Source organism: Aquarana catesbeiana, linkage group LG01, assembly GCF_042186555.1.
Source record: "Aquarana catesbeiana isolate 2022-GZ linkage group LG01, ASM4218655v1, whole genome shotgun sequence".
NCBI lineage: Eukaryota > Metazoa > Chordata > Amphibia > Anura > Ranidae > Aquarana > Aquarana catesbeiana.
In genome coordinates, this window is record NC_133324.1 from 213,751,010 (window position 1) to 213,771,207 (window position 20,198).

General features: G+C 40.3%; 1 protein-coding gene across 3 annotated transcripts in view; it reads left to right on the forward strand.

Moving 5' to 3' along the window:
- Window positions 1–20,198, forward strand: part of GRAMD2B (GRAM domain containing 2B) — a 269,842-nt gene that overhangs the window by 224,648 nt on the left and 24,996 nt on the right. For all 3 annotated transcript variants that reach the window (XM_073624798.1, XM_073624807.1, XM_073624813.1), the window contains 2 exons: window positions 15,285–15,401; window positions 17,509–17,590. In XM_073624798.1, the coding sequence (XP_073480899.1) occupies window positions 15,285–15,401; window positions 17,509–17,590 (199 nt within the window). The remainder of the gene's footprint in view (window positions 1–15,284; window positions 15,402–17,508; window positions 17,591–20,198) is intronic.

Here is a 20,198-nt window from a genome sequence, read left to right on the forward strand (position 1 = left end):
TGGTGCAGGCAGCGCTTCACCTGCATTCCATTTACTCTTCATTGGCTGTACAAAAAAAAAACCCAACCTGTTTGGAACAGTGTTTTGCAGGGCACACATTTCAGGGGCTTATACAGTTGTATGCAAAAGTTTAGGAACCCCTGACAATTTCCATGATTGCTGATCCAAACACCCAAATATTTATAAAGTGACAATTTCATTTTGATCTATCAAATAACTGAAGTAATATTTCAGAAGTGAAAATGAGGTTTATTGGATTAACAGAAAATGCGCAATATGCATCAAAACAAAATTAGACAGGTGCATAAATTTGGGCACCCCAACAGAAAAATCACATCAATATTTAGTAGAGCCTCCTTTAGCAGAAATGGCCTCTAGACGCTTCCTATAGCCTGTAATTAGTGTCTGGATTCCGGATGAATGTATTTTGGACCATTCCTCCTTACAAAACCTCTCCAGTTCAGTTAGGTTTGATGGTTGCCGAGCATGGACAGCCCACTTCAAATCACCCCACAGATGTTCAATGATATTCAAGTCTGTGGACTGGGATGGCCATTCCAGAACATTGTACTCGTTCCTCTGCATAAATGCCAGAGTAGATTTTGAGCAGTGTTTTGGGTCGTTGTCTTGTTGAAATATCCAGCCCCGGCGTAACTTCAACTTTGTGACTGATTCCTCAACATTATTCTCAAGAATCTGCTTATATTGTGTGGAATCCATGTGACCCTCAACTTTAACCAGATTCCCAGTACTGGCACTGGCCACACAGCCCCACAGCGTGATAGAACCTCCACCCAATTTCACTGTGGGTAGCAAGTGTTTTTCTTGGAATGCTGTGTTCTTTTGCTGCCATGCATAACGCCCCTTGTTATGACCAAATAACTCCATCTTTGTTTCATCAGTCCACAGCACCTTATTCCAAAATGAAGCTGGCTTGTCCAAATGTGCGTTTGCATACCTCAAGCGACTCCGTTTGTGGTGTGTGCAGAAAAGGCTTCTTTCGCATCACTCTGCCATACAGCTTCTCCCTGTGCAAAGTGCACTGAATTGTTGAAGGATGCACAGTGACACCATCTGCAGCAAGTTGATGTTGTAGGTCTTTGGAGGTGGTCCGTGGGCTGTTTTTGACCATTCTCACCATCCTTCACCTTTTGCCTCTCCAATATTTTATGTGGCCTGCCACTTCTGGCCTTAACAAGAACTGTGCCTGTGGTCTTCCATTTCCTCACAATGGACACTGACAGCTTATATCTCTGTGATAACTTTGTAGCCTTCCCCTAAACCATAATGTAGAACAATCTTTGTTTTCAGGTCATTTGAGAGTTGTTTTGAGGCCCGCATGTTGCCACTCTTCAGAGGAGAGTCAAAGAACAACTTGCAATTGGCCACCTTAAACACCTTTTTATCATGATTGGATGCACCTATCTATGAAGGTCAAGGCTTAATGAGCTCACCAAATCAATTTTGTGTTCCAATTAATCAGTGCTAAGTAGTTACAGGTATTGAAAGCAACAAAATGACAAGGGTGCCCAAATTTATGCACCTGTCTAATTTCGTTTTGATGCATATTGCAAATTTTCTGTTAATCCAATAAACCTCATTTCACTACTGAAATATTACTGTGTCCATCAGTTATTTGCTAGATCAAAATGAAATTTGCTGATCCAAACACCCAAATATTTATAAATGACCGTGAAAATTGTCAGGGGTACATATGTGAGGCATTTCATTAAGGTGCTAAGATTTTTGCTCAATATCGTGTTCATGGGACAGCTATATTTTGTAGGAAGCTAAAGGTAAAAAAAATGGCTAGTAAGGTGTTGACTTGTGACTGCAGAAAAGGCACAAGAAAACATCTGAAGCTACCTATTGAAATATACAGCTTTAACGTTTTATAATTGTAACTTGATTTGAATACAATTTCACTTGTAGACATGACTGCTTTTTCTTCAGTTTAACCTTTTTTAATGCAACAGTATCTCCCCTTTCTAAAACCAAATGACAAGGAAATGGTTTTGCCCTAAATTTATTTCAAATTCCTTCATGTACAAGGTGTGACAATTTAATTCCTGGAATGCCTGCTGAGGAGCACTATGATGGTGAGTCACACAGCCATTCACACTCTAGCATGCTCTATGTTCTAACTTGGGCTCGCCTGGGTCGCAGACTAGTTGACTCAGTCTTTACGGAGTAGTAGAAGAAAGAACACGTGTGTGCCTTGCGTTGTTGATGGAAAATGAGTGACCAGAATCTGGTGAATTGACAGCAAATTTTGTGTAAAAATTGATGAACGTGCGAGTGAAACTTTTAGCTCTGTTACAACAGCGTTCTGGTTAACATTCTATGAAGAAAGCAAGTGTTTTTGAATTACATAGGTGGTTTAAGGAGGGGCAGGAAGATGTCCACGATGAAGCAGGTGGGCAGCCAAAAATGCAAAGGACAGATGCAAAAGTGGACAGAGCGCGAACCCTCGTATGTTCAGATCGAAGTATAAATGTCCAAATGAGGGCAGAATAATTGAACAAGGAAACTGTGCGGCAGATTATAATGGAGGATTTGGAAATTAGAGATTTCCACAAAGATGGTGCATCTAATCTTGACAGAAGATTGGAAAGAATGTTGTCTTCAAACTTTATCCAATCTTTTGAAGAATGCAGAGGTGTTTTGATAGGGCTATTACCAGTGATCGTGGTGTTTCCTGTATGAGCAGAAAATAAAATGGCAAACATACCATGGAAAACACAGAATTCACTTTGAATGAAGAAAGCATCGATGTCTCATTCAAAACCACTATTTCACTAAAAGTCCATAGATAATGCTACAACCAGCGTTGTTACTCAGAAATTCTGAAAGGTTATGGAATATGTTTAGGAACTCTGGCCTGGCAAGTGTATTGTCCACCATGACCATTCTGCTGCACATGCGGCGTTGTGTTCGAGATCCTGGCCCAAAAATCCATTCCTAAACTTGACCAACCACCTTGTTCTCCTGACTTTGCACCCTGTGAATTTTTTGATTTTCCAAAATTTAAAAAAAAAAAAATCCTTGTCACACCTCTTCCAATATTTGTGCACAATGAAATCTAATGCTGTAAAAGTAAACCTGTCACAAATTTTTTAAATGTATACATGTAAAATCTACACATCGGAAAAATTGTTTGTTCCAGTGCTTGAGGCAGCTGAAGCTGTATTACCCTTTACTTTGTAAGGCTGGGTTCACACTACTGTGATGCTACTTTGATGCAATTTATGGTGCCATTATGTGGTGTGTCGTCACTAAGTATATTGCACCAGAGTAGTGCAGTAAACTTTCCAGAATCGCACCATTCTGAGTTGCATCAATTAGAATGGACACCATTGAAAACCATTTCCCTTGTCATGCGATTCTCTGACACTAGTCACCAGGCCTACAAGTTGTAGTTGACCCTGGCTCATGAGGTCCTATTGACCTTTTAATTCTCTTGACTGGCAGGGGTGGCTTTTTTTTTTTTTTTTTTTTTTTTTTCAGGAAAAGGTAGAATTGCTGTTGAAAAGCCTATATCTGGATCTAGTGGTGGTTTCCCCATCTTGTTTGAAAGACAAAGTGTGGTGGGTTTTTTTTTTTTTTTTTATTCTAAAGAAATCCCTGTTTGTTCCTCTGTGCCCCTGTGCTAAGTGAGTGGTTTCAGCATTATCCAACAGCTGCTGCAGAATTAGGGCTGTAATGAGGAAAGTGGCAGGGTCAGCATCCCTTTAGATGTTTCCTTTTGGGAGTATCTTGCCCAAAATTACATTTTTGTTGCAGAGGATGCCAAAAATCTGACTTGCCTCTATAGTGTAGACTTTTGGGAAAATCGGTGAGCCAATCCTACAAGTGGGAAATGTTTGAGAAAGCATTCTGTGTACAGAACCTCTCCACGTATGGGTATCATTAAGATTATTTGGGCATCCATTAAGATTATTTATTATGTAAAAGGAATTTTTAAGGTATGTATTTTTGAAGATGGTATGATGTGCATTACTTGTCTTTTTAAAAAAAAAAAATTAATAAAAAAGATTGATAACAGAACATCTCCAGGTAGCCATATTGAAGTGCACGTTACAGAAAATTACCAAGCGGTAGATTGAAAAGTAAAGGTAATTTTTAATATTACGATATGACTTGTCACAATTGCATAATATCTATATCTATAAATATAATTTTTTTTTTTTTTTTTTTTCCCCCCCTATGAAAGGAGTCGCCCTTTAATTTTATCCCAATTTTGTTACAGCCTTACTTTCAGGTATTGGACGGTTTTAATTTATTTTTACAATGTGTTCAGAAAGTGTGTGGGGTGTTTTGCTAATTAATATGTTATACTTGATTGCTCTGTGCAGTGCTTTTTCACAGAGCCGCCCAGATCTTCCACTTCTCGGGTGCCTCTTTGGTGCGCCTGGTCCTACTCTCTTGTCGAGTGCCCCCACAGGAAGCAGCTTGCTATGGGGGCACCTGAGCCGAAGCTCCATTAATCCATTCAGACACTGAGCCGTGGCTGGTTCCACCCCCTCATTGGCGCACTGACTTTGACAGCAGCGGGAGCCAATGGTGCTTCACTGCTGTCTCAGCAATTGAGACGGGAGAGTTCATTTCTCGTGCAACGTTGCTGGTTCAAGATTGGGCTCTGGTAAGTATTAGATGGGCTGCTGCGCACACAGCTTTTTATCCTAATGCATTCTAAACCTTCTGACTTTACAACCACTTTAATTTTATCACTTTATTTCTGAGCAATTGGTGACCTGTATTGATCTAAATTCCCAGAGACTAAGTAGCAGCAATTGGTGGTGGTAGTAGTCAGACGGGCCATGTTTTAGAATAAAATGTCTGCCTAAGATTTTGTTTTTGCTTTTTTGAAATACCAACACATATATATACTTTTTTTTTTTTTTTTTCTCTTGATTTGCATTGTCTAAAGCAAGCCTATAGTCTACCCTAAGGATAAAGCATTGCTTGTATTTTCTTAATTGGAATTTTTAGTATTGTGTATCCTAAAAGAATGGTGCTTAGTACGCCAAATGACTGGTGCAGTGTTCTATTAGCCTTATTATCTTGTGTAATTTAGATTACTACAACTCCCTTGGTATGAAGTAACCACAATGCCTTCTGTAATATATTGAACTAAATAGTTACTGGCTTGGAGTCCTTTTGTCATTATTGTTTGAACCATACACAGACGCTAAGAATGTCGGTGTGGTGGGTGACAACCTGACCATGAACTATTATTCTCTGTTCAATGGAACCTTTTTTTTTTTTTTCATTAACCATATGACAGGAAACTTGTGAATTTTTTACTTGGTAAAGCAATAAAATGGCAATGGACCTTATTCTTCTTTCCTTCTTTCTTTCTGCATTCACACCAGTGCGCTGTGGTTTGGGCGCAGCAAGATTGTATTTATGGTACACGTGGTTTTCAATGTGATTGACTTTTAGACCATGCCTTTTCTGAAAGATGCAGGAATTTTTTGCTCTTTCAGGAAAATGCATGGTCTAATAAGTCAATGGGATTTAACCCAAAAACTGCATGTAAAAAGCGACTACAATCATGCTGCTCTCACAGCACACTTGTGTGAACCTGGCCATACACTATACAATCGATTAACGGAACTATGTAATAAAGAAAAACCTAAACAATCCATTCAGTTTGTATCCAATAAAGCGGGTCCTTGCTCTACGTAGAATGTACAATCAGATTGTATGGCCAGCTTTACTTGAGTCAAATGAATTGGTGATTAGAGTGGTTGTTGGGTTACAGCACAACATTCACTTAACAGCTTTTTTTGTGGAAGCCAAAAGTGGTCTATTTAACATTGTAAAATGCAGGATATGATTTTATCCATCACAACCAAGCAGAAGGAATATTTGCTGGTTTGCAGACACATCCATATGATTTCTAATTGCTTTGTGAATACAGCACATTGTTCCTTGCCTATTGGTATTACTTGTCTTTATAATCCATGAAAGCATGGCTTTATTACAAGTGAACTTTTAAAAGCTCTATCTATCTATCTATCTATCTATCTATCTATCTATCTATCCCAGGCACTTAGACACCTTCCTGCCCAAGCCAATTTCCACCTTTCAGCGCTGTTGCAATTTCAATGACAACTGCACGGTCATGCAACACTGTACCCAAACAAATATTTTTTTTTTTAAAAGTTTTTCTTCTTCAATGACGGGCACTGGTAAGGCAGCACCGATGAGGTGACACTGGGTGGCATTGCTTGGCATCACTGAATTTTTTTTCATTTTCATAATGCTGGTCCTGGCGGCTTCCCTATTGGTCTTAAGTGGGCATCCGAGGGGGGCTGTGCTGATAAACAATCAGCACAGACCCTAAGAGCCGGTTCACACGGGGGCGACTTGTCAGGCGACCTAGCCGCCTGACAAGTCGCCTCCCGTTCTGTACAATGGAACCGTTCTAATCGGAGCGACGCAAGTCGCTCCGACTTAGAAGAAGGGTTCCTGTACTACTTTGGGGGCGACTTGCATAGACTTCTATACAGAAGTCGTCTTGCAAGTCGCCCCGGCAGTCGTGTGCAGGTCGCCTCGGTGAGGCGACCTGCAAGTCGTGCCGCGTCTAGTGTGAACCGGCACTAAGTGATGCACAATTAAAGGATATAACAGATAAGGGGAAAATATGCACTTTTCAAGAATTAAAACAAGACAGATTTATTTGATGGTGATTAATGAATGGCGGTACTTCCAGTTGAAGCACTTTGCCACAACCACTAAGATCAGCGGAATATCTAAGGCCGCTGGAGCGGCTGAGTATGGCAGCAAACACAAAAAATGGTATAGCACGGATTTATAAAATTTTAATGGCAATGGAAGGGCTGGAGGATCCGCCATACTTTTAAAAAAATAAATAAATAAAATATGGGGAAAAAAAGAATTGAACACGCGGGAATAAACAAATTACCAAAAAAATTGAGATTTGGTACATGGCTCCGCAGTTGACACTAATACAGCTGAGATGAACTATAAATGCCTTACAAGGTGGTGCGTATATAACGCCAGACAAGATAAGTAAATATCAACTGGGGAAATTGCCACGTTGCTGGCGGGGATGTAAAGTAGTGGGAGCAGTGGCTCATATATGGTGGGATTGCCCCAAAAAAAAAAGATTTGGAAAGAGATTTTACAGCTAATAAAAGAAAATCGCTAAGAAATATTAGAAGAACCCTGGACATGTTTGTTTCATGGTATAGAGAGCTCAATAAAACAAGATAAAGAATCTGTGATCCCTCATCTGATCAATGCAGCTAAGAGTAAGATACCAAGACATTGGCATGAAACAGCCCCACAATAAAGGATTGGTTCGGAAGGGTAGAGGAGACCAATAACATGGAATATCTGAGATACTGTGGAGAGGAGCGAATTGAGGAAATGATAAATGGATGGAAAGATTGTAAGTGGTTTAAGAAGACTATAAGATATGTGGAGGTTTTAGGACAGGATAAATCGGGAGAAAAATCAGATGAGGGATAGAAGGGGAGGTTTGCACATTGCGGTTAGAATTACAGACCTGAAGCTGTTCAGTAGGGATGAGCTTCGCGTTCCAGTCGAACTCCATGTTCGACTCGAACATCGGCTGTTCGCAAGTTTGCCGAACAGCGAACAATTTGGGGTGTTCGCGGCAATTTCTAATGCCGCGGAACACCCTTTAAAAGTCAATGGGAGAAATCAAAAGTGCAAATTTTAAAGGCTTATATGCAAGTTATTGTCATAAAAAGTGTTTGGGGACCTGGGTCCTGCCCCAGGGGACATGGATCAATGCAAAAAAGTTTTTAAAACTGACGTTTTTTCAGGAGCAGTGATTTTAATAATGCTTTGAGTGAAACAATAAAAGTGTAATATCCCTTTAAATTTCGTAGCTGGGGGGTGTCTATAGTATGCCTGTAAAGGGGCGCATGTTTCCCATGTTTAGAACAGTCTGACAGCAAAATGACATTTCAAAGGAAAAAAGTCCTTTAAAAATACTCGCGGCTATTGCATTTTACACATAAAAGTTCATTGATAAAAACGGCATGGGAATTCCCCACAGGGGAACCCTGAACCAAAATTAAATAAAAAAAAAAAAAAAACGTGGGGGTCCCCCTAAATTCCATACCAGGCCCTTCAGGTCTGGTATGGATATTAAGGGGAATCACGGCCAAAATTTAAAAAAAATGACATGGGGGTCCCCCTAAATTCCATACCAGACCCTTTATTCGAGCACGCAACCTGGCAGGCCACAGGAAAAGGAGGGCGGGACGAGAGAGTGCCCCCCCCCCTCATGAACCGTACCAGGCCACATGCCCTCAACATTGGGAGGGTGCTTTGAGGGTAGCCCCCCAAAACCCCTTGTCCCCATGTTGATGAGGACAAGGGCCTCATCCCCACAACCCTGGCCGGTGGTTGTGGGGGTCTGCGGGGGGCTTATCGGAATCTGGAAGCCCCCTTTAACAAGGGGACCCCCAGATCCCGGCCCCCCGCTGTGTGAAATGGTAAGGGGGTACTTTTGTACCCCTACCATTTCACTAAAAAACTGTTAAAAATGACAAGAGACAGTTTTTTTGACAATTCCTTTATTTAAATGCTTCTTTCTTCTAGTTCTTCTGGCTCTTCGGTGTTCTCGTCCAGCATCTCCTCCGCGGCGTCTTCTATCTTCTCCTCTCCTCCGCTCCGCACCCATGGCATGGGGGGGAGGCTCCCGCTCTTCTTTCTTCCTTCTTTCCTGCCCCCCTCTGACGCACGGGACTTCCCTGTGGCATTCCCCATGACCTCACAGGGAAGTCAAGTCACTGTGCGTCAGAGGGGGCGGGGTCATCGGGTGGCCCCGCCACCCCCCCATTATTTAAGAACCGTCAGAAGCGGAGACGCGTCACACAGCGGGAGCCTCCCTCCATGCCAGCATGGATGCGGAGCGGCCGGAGAAGAAGATGAAGAAGAGCGGGAGCCTCCCCCCATGCCATGGGTGCGGAGCGGTCCGAGGAGAAGAAGATGGAAGACACCGCGGAGGAGATGCTGGACGAGAACACTGGAGGAAGAACCAGAAGAAGAAAGAAGAGGCATTTGCGTGCTCGGATAAGGGTCTGGTATGGATTTTTGGGGGGACCCCACGCCTTTTTTTTTTTTTTTTTTTTTTTTTTTTTTTTTTTTTTTTTTTTTTTTTTTGGTTCGGGGTTCCCCTGTGGGGAATTCCCATGCCGTTTTTTATCAATGAACTTTTATGTGTATTGTCGGACCGGCAATGCAATAGCCGCGAGTAGTTTTAAATGATGGGTTTTTTTTTCTCTGAAATGTCATTTTGCTGTCGGACTGTTCTAAACACGGGAAACATGCGCCCCTTTACAGGCATACTATAGACACCCCCAGGTACGAAATTTAAAGGGATATTACACTTTTATTGTTTGACTTTAAGCATTATTAATCACTGCTCCTGAAAAAACGGCTGATTTTTAAAACTTTTTTTTTTTTGCATTGATCCATGTCCCCTGGGGCAGAACCCAGGTCCCCAAACACTTTTTTTTATGACAATAACTTGCATATAAGCCTTAAAAATTAGCACTTTTGAGTATTCATGTTCGTGTCCCATAGACTTTAACGGTGTTCGCGTGTTCGAACAAACTTTTTTTCCTGTTTGCATGTTCTGGTGCGAACTGAACGTGGGGGTGTTCTACCCTACTGTTCAGGAATGAAGAACTCAACATGTTATGCCAGTTAGTGCTGGGACAAGGTCATGTAGAGCCCAGGGCAAACATGCCAAACGGCCCCTGCCCCCCAATTGAGCAAGTACAAATTAAGGCCCAACCCCCCCCCCCCCCCCCCCCCAAATTTTTCCACCTAGCACAAATACCCCTCATTCATCCCTCCTAGCACAATTCTCCTCCCCTGTCACATCGCCTCTTCTATCTCAAATCCTTCCCATCCCTCTTCCAACAGATTCTTCTAAATCGCCGCTTTTACCAAATTTCCCCTCCTAGAACACTTCATACCCCCTGCTGCCCCCTCAAAATCCCTCTTAACACAAATCTCTTCTCTCCTCCTTCCTCCTCCCTCTCCCCTTCCTCCTTCTCCTCTGACTCCCAACTGTCCATGATTTGGAACAAAGTCCCTCTTTCCTCATTTGTCCCTCATTTTGGTCTGATCTATATAGTTGTATATAAAAATGCTCTATCTTTCAAAAAGTTTCCCAGTGCTAAACCTTTCATCCAATTTTTTTAATTGCTGCATTTGTAAATGTCAAAAGCCAGTATAAAGGATTAGTAATGGGTTAAAAAAAAAACAAAAAAAACTTCTTCTTCCTCTTCCTTCCTCCTTTCTTTTTAAAAAAAAAAAAAAAAAAAAAAAAAACTTTCCTTTTTTAAGAGGGCATGGTAGGGGTGTGTGCTATGCCTACATACTTTTGCTTTTGCTAAGGCGTGTCCCTTGTTCCCATCTCAAAAGGCTGGGAGGTATGCTCACATGATACCAGTGTTCAGGACAGCCACCCCTTCTCCCTGCTCAGCAGCCGATGCATGATGGGGCTACCCTTCATGCTGCATTTTACAATTGTAGAAAGATTTTGGAGACCTTTTTTAAAGCTGAGTTCCACCCATTTAAAAGTCAGCAGCTGCAAAAAGTGTAGCTGCTGACTTTGATAATCACACTCGCCGGTCCAGCGATGCAGGCTCATGACGCCCCGCTCCTCTCCGAGGCGCCGACATTCTAACTGTGGGCACCCGGCTGTGACTTCAAAGCCGGGCATGCGTGAGCTGCGCTGAGAATTGTTGGGCAATTTTTTGTGACATGTCCCAGAAGATTGCAGGGAGGTGGGGAGAGAGAAACTTCCAACGCCGCGGAGCCCAGGAAGGAAGTGGGAGATGACATATCAAATGTGGCATGTCAGGGGGTTCACTTACCTGACCGGCGCATGTAGAAATACATCAACATGGCATGGCTGAGCAAATGGGTGTACCTGTACGTCCCTTTGAATTTGGCGACACGCACTCCGCCGTGAGTAGGATCGCAGACTGTCGGCGGGGAAACCGCGATCGTGTCACGGAGAGGAAGAACGGGGAAATGCTGATGTAAACAAGCATTTCCCCGTTCTGCCTAGTGACAGGACACTGATCACCGCTCCCTGTAATCCCCCCCCTCCCAGTTAGAATCCCTCCCTAGGACACACTTAACACCTACAGCGCCACCTAGTGTTAACTCCTTCACTGCCAGTCACATTTTACACAGTAATCAATGCATTTTTAAAATTTTAAATGTGAATGGTCCCAAAAATGTGATCAAATACCACCAAAAGAAAGCTCTATTTGTGAGGGGAAAAAAGGACGTCAGTTTTGTTTGGGAGCCACGTCGCACGACCGCGCAATTGTCAGTCAAAGCGGTGCAGTGCCGAATCGCAGTGCTCTGGTCTTTGGCTAGCCAAATGGTCCGGGGGCTGAAGTGGTTAAAACGGAAGTTCCATTTTTGGGTGGAACCCTGCTTTAAACGCAGAACAGACCAGGTTCTCTTCTCATGCAAAGTGTGTGTGTGTGTGTGTGTGTGTGTGTGTGTGTATTAATATAAAAAAAAATGGCACAAAATGTCCCTGCAAATGTTTGTTTTCAGTGGGAACATTTAGTGTAGCTGTACTATGAGTGTATAGCATACCTGACTGTCCTGGCTATATTGTAGTAATGTACTAGACGTTATATTCTTGTAAAGGTTCTGAGCTGAGTGCATAATGGGTTCAATTTGTACTCTGAACTTACCTCTTGTATGCCAGACAACATTTTTGTCAGGTGATTTGCAAACACGTGAAAAAAAGGCGTTGGGATCTTGTGAGTCATTTACTGTACGGCAACTTCCTCTTATGTCATCTCTTGTGGATATAGCTGACAGACATCAGGTACTTCATTGCTGCATTTCTGTAAGGCAAGCCAAGCTTAAAGGTAAGGCGGCAGCTGCTGCTTCGTGTATTCTGGTGATCTTTGTATTTAGCACGCATAGTCAGGGAACTTGTTTTTTAAGTAAAAGCAACACTGAGCTGCTTGTGTATGCATTAAGTGTGAAGCTTTAATCTTTTAATTCTTCCACTTTTGATCCTAACTAGTGACAGTACATCTTGCTAGCTAAATCTAAACGTGTCCTTGCTTGGAAGCAAAAAACAAAACAATTGATATATAGACTGCAGTTTTACAGATCAACCATTTTACTTACTAGCGTTTTTTAAATTTGGTTCATAGATGCTCTTTAGTTTAGAACAGGTGTATGTTGAACTTCGTGTAGGTTTGTTTTTGGATTTGTATGGGGTGGTTTTTAAATGGTTTTTTTGGATGGCTAGATGTTGTAATGAAGTGGTTGTCCGTAGGTGAGATACTTCTGAAAGCCATTAAATTTGTACTTGAGTGTACAGCTGTTCTCTGAAGCATATCAACCATCTGTACTCCCAACCTCCGCTATCCATGCTGCAAATGTGGAGAAATTGTAATGGACTGCCACCAACACCCGGTGGGTACATACTGAAATACCTTCTATCAACAAGTTGACTTTTTTTTTTTTTTTTTTTTTTGTGTTTTTGGTTCTGTTTATAGCTTTAAAGTCTGTTACAGCTATTCAATAAACTGTAAGGTATGCAGATTCTAGAATCAGGTAGTGTTATAATGGAAGAATACTATTAATGCTGCTAATGGTACGGCTCCATTTCAAAGATGAGATCAAAGAACACTATACTGTGGATAAGGGGTTTGATAGTGTAGTGTTGGTCTTCTGATGGGATATGCATACCACACAATGTACTTGCTAGCAAACCATTCCTGTTTTCAAGATCATCAGTCCTCGAGCAAGTTGCAAGGTGTTGTGTTGTGTGGTGTGGTGTTTTTATGTTTTTTGTTTTTTATTGGCCGATAATTCTTTTTTGGGCCACTATATCATATCCTGATATGTGCCCTATGGGTCAGTTCACTTCACATGCAGTTGCAGTGCTTTTTATTTCTCCATCAAAGCATGAAAAGTAGGTTATATGGGTTCCAATGGCATAGTGTGAACTGACACTATATGAGATGGAGTTTTTGAATTTCATCAGATAGAAGGTAAAATAAGTGTGTGGGTATATTACAATAACTGCATTTTTGTGTGCACATAATTAGGGCTGCAAGTAACGATTTTCATAATCTATTAGCTGGCCAATTTATTGAATTGATTAATCGATTAATAACCTTTAAAAAAAGGCAATTTTATTCTTGTCTCTATGCAGTGGTAAATATAAATAACCAACTATATGGTTAGGGAGCAAAATGTGTAATCCACTCTGAGAATAACAGACAAAAGAGATATACTGTATATACTATTAGAGGAGATATATACTGTATATAGATCCTTTTTTTTTTTTTTTTTTTTTTTTTTTTTACATGTTAAAAACAAGTAAAAATTTCAAATAACCTTCTTTCGTTCAGCAAATGTACAAAGATTTTTCGTCAGAATATTCTCGTCTGAAAATTGATCTGTGTGGCCAGCATAAGGCTCGGTACACACCTATGCAGTTTGCTTTTGATGTGTTTCTGCAGTGCTTTTTTTTTTTTTTTTTTTTTTGGCCAATTTGTTGGGCAGATTAAAAAACAAATTGCTGCAAAAACGCATTACATGCTTTTCTGCAGCTTCTCCATTGAAGTATATTGAACCAAAAAAGGGCCGTTTTTGCATTAAAGTCCCTTACCTGTTCCAAATACGCAGCGGCTAAAAAATTTAGATGTGAACGTGTCCCATAGGGAACCATGTAAATGAACTGTAGTGCGTTTCTGCAAAAAAACATAGCTGTGAACCAGACCTAAGATGTTTAGTAACATAATGGGGTTAAAAAATACTAAAATTGTCTTTTTTTTTTTTTTTTTTTTTTTTTTTTTTTTTTACCCCATTATGTTACTGACCAATTAATCGATGATGAAATTAAGCGATTACTATTTTCATAATCTATTTGGTTGTCGATTTAGTTGTTTCAGCCCTAAACATAATTTGTATGCTGGAAGTCAGCAGAGCATCACCTCATTCACTGAGCTCTGGTGCAGTTTCCTTGCAAAGTAAATAATCAGCAGCCTATTTTGCCTTTTAATCAACCTTGTCTCCGCTACAGAAAAGGGACCAAAATCATCAATTTCACTGCTGGTTGGCTGGCACTGTTTTTGTACAACCATCAAAATGTATTTACCCTCCAGAGAAGATGCCCATCTATATCTTGTCTTGAAGGTAAATACATTTTTGATGGTTGTACAAAATCACTGCTAGCCAACCAGCAGTGAAATTGGTGATTTCATTTTTTTTTTCCAATTTAACTTACTATGCAGTCAGCAGTATTAATTTAAAACAAAACAAATGGAAATTCTGTGATGCCTCAGTTGGTATTTACAACCCCAAATTTATTTTGTGTCTGATTTAACTCTTGAATTAAAAGCATTCATGACTAGGATGGATGTGAGACATAATGGTTTAGTGGCAATTGGTGCACCTTATAGAGTGGATCTCCTTACTATGCCAGTTTTTTGTTTTTTGTTTGTTTTTTTTTTTTTTTTCTTTTTCTTCACTCTCTGTAATGAGGAATTTCTCCAGTTTATCCAATTTTGCATTAGAAAAATCTATGCTGCCACCTCCTAAGATATTAGTTGCTTGGCTGTCTGTGGCCTCAAGACTTTTGCATGACTGACCTGTAAATGTGCACGTCAAACTCCAAGACCTTTTCTGCATATTCGGATTGAGTTGCTGACTGAAAGTGACTCTAGGAGATCATCCCAGCAAATAAATTTTTAAGAGGTCAGAAATGTTACCCTTCATGCCAATCTCATGACAGGTTTGCAGTGTATTTTATAGCCACAATTATTTATTTATTTTTGTAGGAAACGGGTAAAAACCTTGTCTGTGCATGTTTGAGGAGATTTCCCCAATTCCTTTTCAGAAATGTGAGAGATTTGAAAAAATCTCTGCAAAGTAAATGTTTTTTCTTTTTGGACCGTTGCCCCTACTGGAAATGGTAATGCAAGGTCCACATTTGTACATTTGTCACCAGAACAAGAGGTAAGGTAATTGCCGCCTTGTTCTGGTGATGGCTATACAAATTTGGCTCTCCCTATCACTTTCTCTGTATTAGGACAAGTGGAGAGGGTGTGTCTACATATCAGGGACATAGAGCAATAAAAACCTGACATGGGTTCTAAACCTTGTAAAATCCCCAAACTGTTGCATTTGAGATTAGCATTTTATATGTAACAGAGCATTGCTTGGTCATGTTAGTAACTAGACTATTATTTTCAATTCTTGTTTTGTAGCTCTGAAACAGAGAATGGGGCTGAGGAAAAGAAAGCAGCAAAGCCATATGCCGCCCCTCAAGTCCTGATCAGTGAGGCTGAAGAGATTGAAATCCGGCAAAAACCTCCCCTGACCAGGTAAACTGCTGCTGGTTTTTTGAGTTCTCCTGTAATTGACATTTGCTAAGCGTTTTTTCATGTTAGTTTAAGCATTAACTTGGATGCCAACCTGCTACCATAACTACTAACCTTAATATACTTTTGTTAAGTTATAAAAAAAAAAATTAAAAAAAACTAGTAAAGTTGCCTTTGCTATACAAATGAGGGACATTTTTTGTTCTGTCGCACATGAAGACATTGCTGAACCGAAGACCAACAGAAGTTATACATCCTCATTCATCAAGGTGTTCTGTGTTTTTAGACAGTGCTCTAAATGCAAGTAACACTCCATGCCATGTCCCAGCTACAGTTTATTTCAGCTTATTGTAGACTGATAGGCTGCAGGCAACACTGCAACTGAGCTTCCCAGGCTCACAAATGCCAGAATTGATGCACATCGTGCATGTAGCCAAATTGTGCTTCTGTTTTAAAGGAAAAACCTGTGTTTCTCAACTCAGACTTGTGTAATCTCTCAGATGGCAGCCAGAGATTACAGGCCACAGAGGTAGCAAATACACAGAATAGACCTCACTAATTTGCTTGATAAGTCACTCAAGAAGTTTGTGGTTCTCACCAAAGTGAACATTACTATACAGATGCTGTCAGGAACTCTGTTACATATGCTTTGGAAAGTGTATAATTGGGTGTTATGCTGTCCACACATGCTGCAAGTTGTAGGGGGGAAAAAACCTACATGATGCACGTTCTGATCACCCGCTCGAGGAATAGGCTGTAATACCACTGCATTATCAAGTAGTTTTAAGCTTTCAGGTTTCAGTGCTGTAATGGTTTGACTTGACTAATGGTCATGCAACACTGTGCCCAAATGTATTTCTTCTGGGATAGAACTTTATTTCGGTAACTTTTTTTTTTTTTTTTTTTTTTTGGCTTTTTATTTTTTATTAATATTTATTATATATATATATATATATATATATATATATATATATATATATATATATATATATATATATATATATATATATATATATATATAATTTTTTTTTTTTGTGTGTGAAATAACATGGCTTGTATTGACAGTTAAGACATGGAGCTTGGGGGGGGGGGGGAGAGAAAATCTTATCTGTGCCATATGTTTTGTTTTTTGTTTTTGTTTTTTATAGCAGCTCATGGCAGAATGTATTGTTTGTCTTGCTAAAAGCTTAATTCATTTAAACTGTTTTTACATAACCATTTTAGTCCTTTTGAACAAACTGTCACTTCTTCCATTTGCTGCAGATCACAATCTAGTTAGCTGAAAAATTGCACACCTTTTTGGATCTGCAGATCGCAAACATGCACAGCTGTCTTTTCAGCTTTCTCCAGAAGTAAGCACAATTGCACACTTGCATCCACATTCTGCACTGCTCTAAAGGTAGTATATGCTTGCTTCTTTGCACAGCTGTACTCTATTGCTCTATTCAGGGCTGCTATGATCTTCTGTAGTGAACTTCTTTTTTTTATTTATTTGGGGGGGGGGGGGGCTTTTGTACAGTTAAATTTGGATTCCCTTTTGTAAAAAATAAAATTGCAAATATGCAAAATGAATAAGGTCTTAATGTGGCCAGTGTCCCTGTAAGAACCCTTTAACCTATTTTGTCACTAAATCTTTGATCCATAGACTTTACCTTTAGTGTGGTTGGCTGCTTGATGTCCTTGACCCTGTTCTTGTCCTCATTTAAATGTCACCTGTGGTCAAGGTCATAGGTGTCTTGTTAACTGTGTTCTTGGGGCAAGACGGCATTTTTTATATTTTCCAGCCATTTGTGGCTGGAAGCCATCCAGGTTCTTTAAAGGTGTGCTCTTCTTCTTTTTTTCTTTTTTTTTTTTTTCTCCCTCTTGAGTGGAACAGTCAGTTTATATAATCCCTTCCCACAAATCATACACTCGGTTAAAAAAAAAAAAAAAGGCAGGTGGCCGAGTGTCTATTGCAAGCAAAGAAATAGTCTCAAGTGATGCAGATCCACCCCCTCTGGGCCAGCTGTTTTCTAAATGGCTCACATGGACTGGTCTAATATGCTGTACAATCAGTTTGTTTATGAAATATTGATGGGCTTAAGGATGTGAATGTTTTCCTCTATTAAAGGTCAAAGACTTATGATTCCACGTTAGCTCTCGACATGAAGAACGATATGAAACTTGAACGGAAAAAATCTACTTCAAATCAGGTAAGAAGACTCGGCTTGGTTCTAAGATTCCTCACTCAGCAGTGGACATATGTTGACACAATGGAAAAACTCATGGAAATGTCGGATGACAAGAGCAAATGTTTGTCTTTTTAATCTTGTTCGCTGTTGGTTCCCTTCCTGTCAGACATGTTGTCTGTGTTGTAAAGCTGAGCTTCATCTTAAAGATTTATCCTTTTGTCAGTGATTGTTTGTCTTTTACCATTTCTTTTATATTTGGCAATCATTCCTGACTTTTAACCTATATAAAAATTATATAGCAAAAGTGTTTTTCGGTTTTTATTGAAACCTGCTGAATGAATTTTTTGACTTGAAAAAGATTGAGCCACTGCCTATGCATTTAAAGTGGTTGTAAGTTAGTGTGTGTGGTGTTTTTTTTGTTTTCCTTTTTTTAATGGCATTATCTGCTGCTGTCAGTCAAAAGCTTTAAGCAGAGCAGAGCGTATGGGGCATTTGTTGGCTGTTCCACCTTTTCACTGAAGCCACTGCTGGGACCTGATCATATGACCAGAACGCACTGACTGCAGAATAAGTATGAGCATCTTTCTTTTTACAGAGTAGATGGAATAGGCTTAGAACGGGGGTTCAAAAAGTAAAAAAAAAAATTACTGCACAGGAGATCAACCAAGTGATATAAAGCTGCTTGGACTATTAAAAAAAAAAAAAAAAAAAAAAAATGATTTTGAACTTCATTTATTTAGCGCTGCAATTTTTATGTTCGAATGAGGGTGGGAGTAGTTTTAGGCTTTGTTAGGTTTTGACTGAACTTCCACTTTAAGCTATGAGCAAGGCTTTGTAAACTAAAGCACATTGGGCTTTCTGCTGCATACGGGACCACTCTTTATTAATAAACTCCTATAGATTATGTATGGACCCCAGCATTAACTTTTTGAGTAATAAGTGGATGGTGCTGACAGGAGCCCAGCTGGGAGATGCACACATGCTGCGTGATAACAGACAGAAGGTTCCGCTAAGCTCATTTGTTTGACTGCCCATTCAATACTGCAATCCACCTGAAGAGAGAATTTTTATAATTGGACAGAGCAGAAAATCGTGTTGCATTTGGCCATTTTGATGCATTAATTTGCTGGTTTGTGCTTGAATGAAGATTTGTGTGTGTGTTTTTGTTTTTTTGGGTTTTTTTTTTTTTTGAGAACCCCTGCGTATGGACACTGGTTCTGTTGGCAATCGGGGATTCCATCACGTCAGAGGGTTTTCCTTACTGCCTGTTTTGGCTTTGGGACAAGAAATGAAGGGAATTCTCCCTAGTGGGACAAAGATTGCAAAATGAACAGGGGTTCTAACCCACCCTTACTCTATCCAAAATTGAAAAAGGGAGGGGATTGCCTTTAGCTCTTCAATGTATGTTGCTGGAACTGACAAAATGTTCTTATGACTGCCTTTTTATTTGGTGTCACAGGGGGTTGAATTGGTTTGGAAATCAAACAGATCTGCACAGAAATTCTCAGGAGAATAAATGATTATAGGTTAATGGTAAATCTCCTGGTAATCTCTAAACCTCAATTTGAAGCAAGGGCGCTTTGTTTTAAAGCTGAAGTTTAACCATTATTTAAAAAAAAAAAAAAAAAAAAAAAAAATCATGATCACTTCAGTGAGCTAACCTGTCTGTAATGAAGGATGTCGCCATGCAGGCAGCTAGATCTAGAATAACATTCACAGCAGGGAAGCCCTGTCTTCCTGTTCCTGAACTTTTGGCACTGGGGGGTCCTCATTGGGGACTTTTGCAGCAGCTTCAGATGACCCAAAACAAATAATCTCCACAGTGCCAGAAGTTCATAGCGGAATAACCCTGCTTTAACATTTGCAATTGGGAGCAGTAAAAACAGGAGGTTGCATTTATACCACCCATCCCCCTCACCCTTAAGCTGCAAAGGCAGCTGCATGGGGGTATGCACAGGCTGTGGTCATAATGTTTTGCATAGCAGTGAGGCAAAAACTATTCCCCCCCCCCCCCCCCCCCCCCCGTCTTAAGAGGGCAGTACTGGCAGGCTGTTATGTTAAGTGAATGGGGTGTGGACTTTCAGGGGTTAACAGGTGGCAAAGAGGCAACCTTTTTGCTCACTGCCTGTCAGATACCCAGATATGCTGAATGTGTAAATGGCAGTGGTACAGTCTTGGTGATTGTAATGCTAGTCTAACTGTAATTTTGTAAGGCAGACAAGCCTTGTCCATCAAACATGGTTGTCATTTGTTACTGTTAGGTTGTTTCTCAGTGCCAACTGGGCTGAGATGATAGACATGCTGTCTGAATTTTGTTTTACATTGTGTTATCAAAGATTTAGGGAAGAGGTAAAATGTTATTGCTATATGAAGGAAATTGTGTGCTTGTGATACTTCACAAACTCCACTCTGAACTGATTTTAGGGTCGTCATCCTCCCTGTTCAGACTGGATTTGTACATATTTAAAATGAACAAAACTGGACCGCTGAGCATATTCTGTAGCCAAAAGATAAAAAGCTGATATACTCACTGGCCACTTTTAGTACACCTGTTCAATTGGCTGATTACTGAAGTTCAAACCGAGCATCAGAACAGGGAACAAAGGGGATTTAAGTGACTTTGAACGTG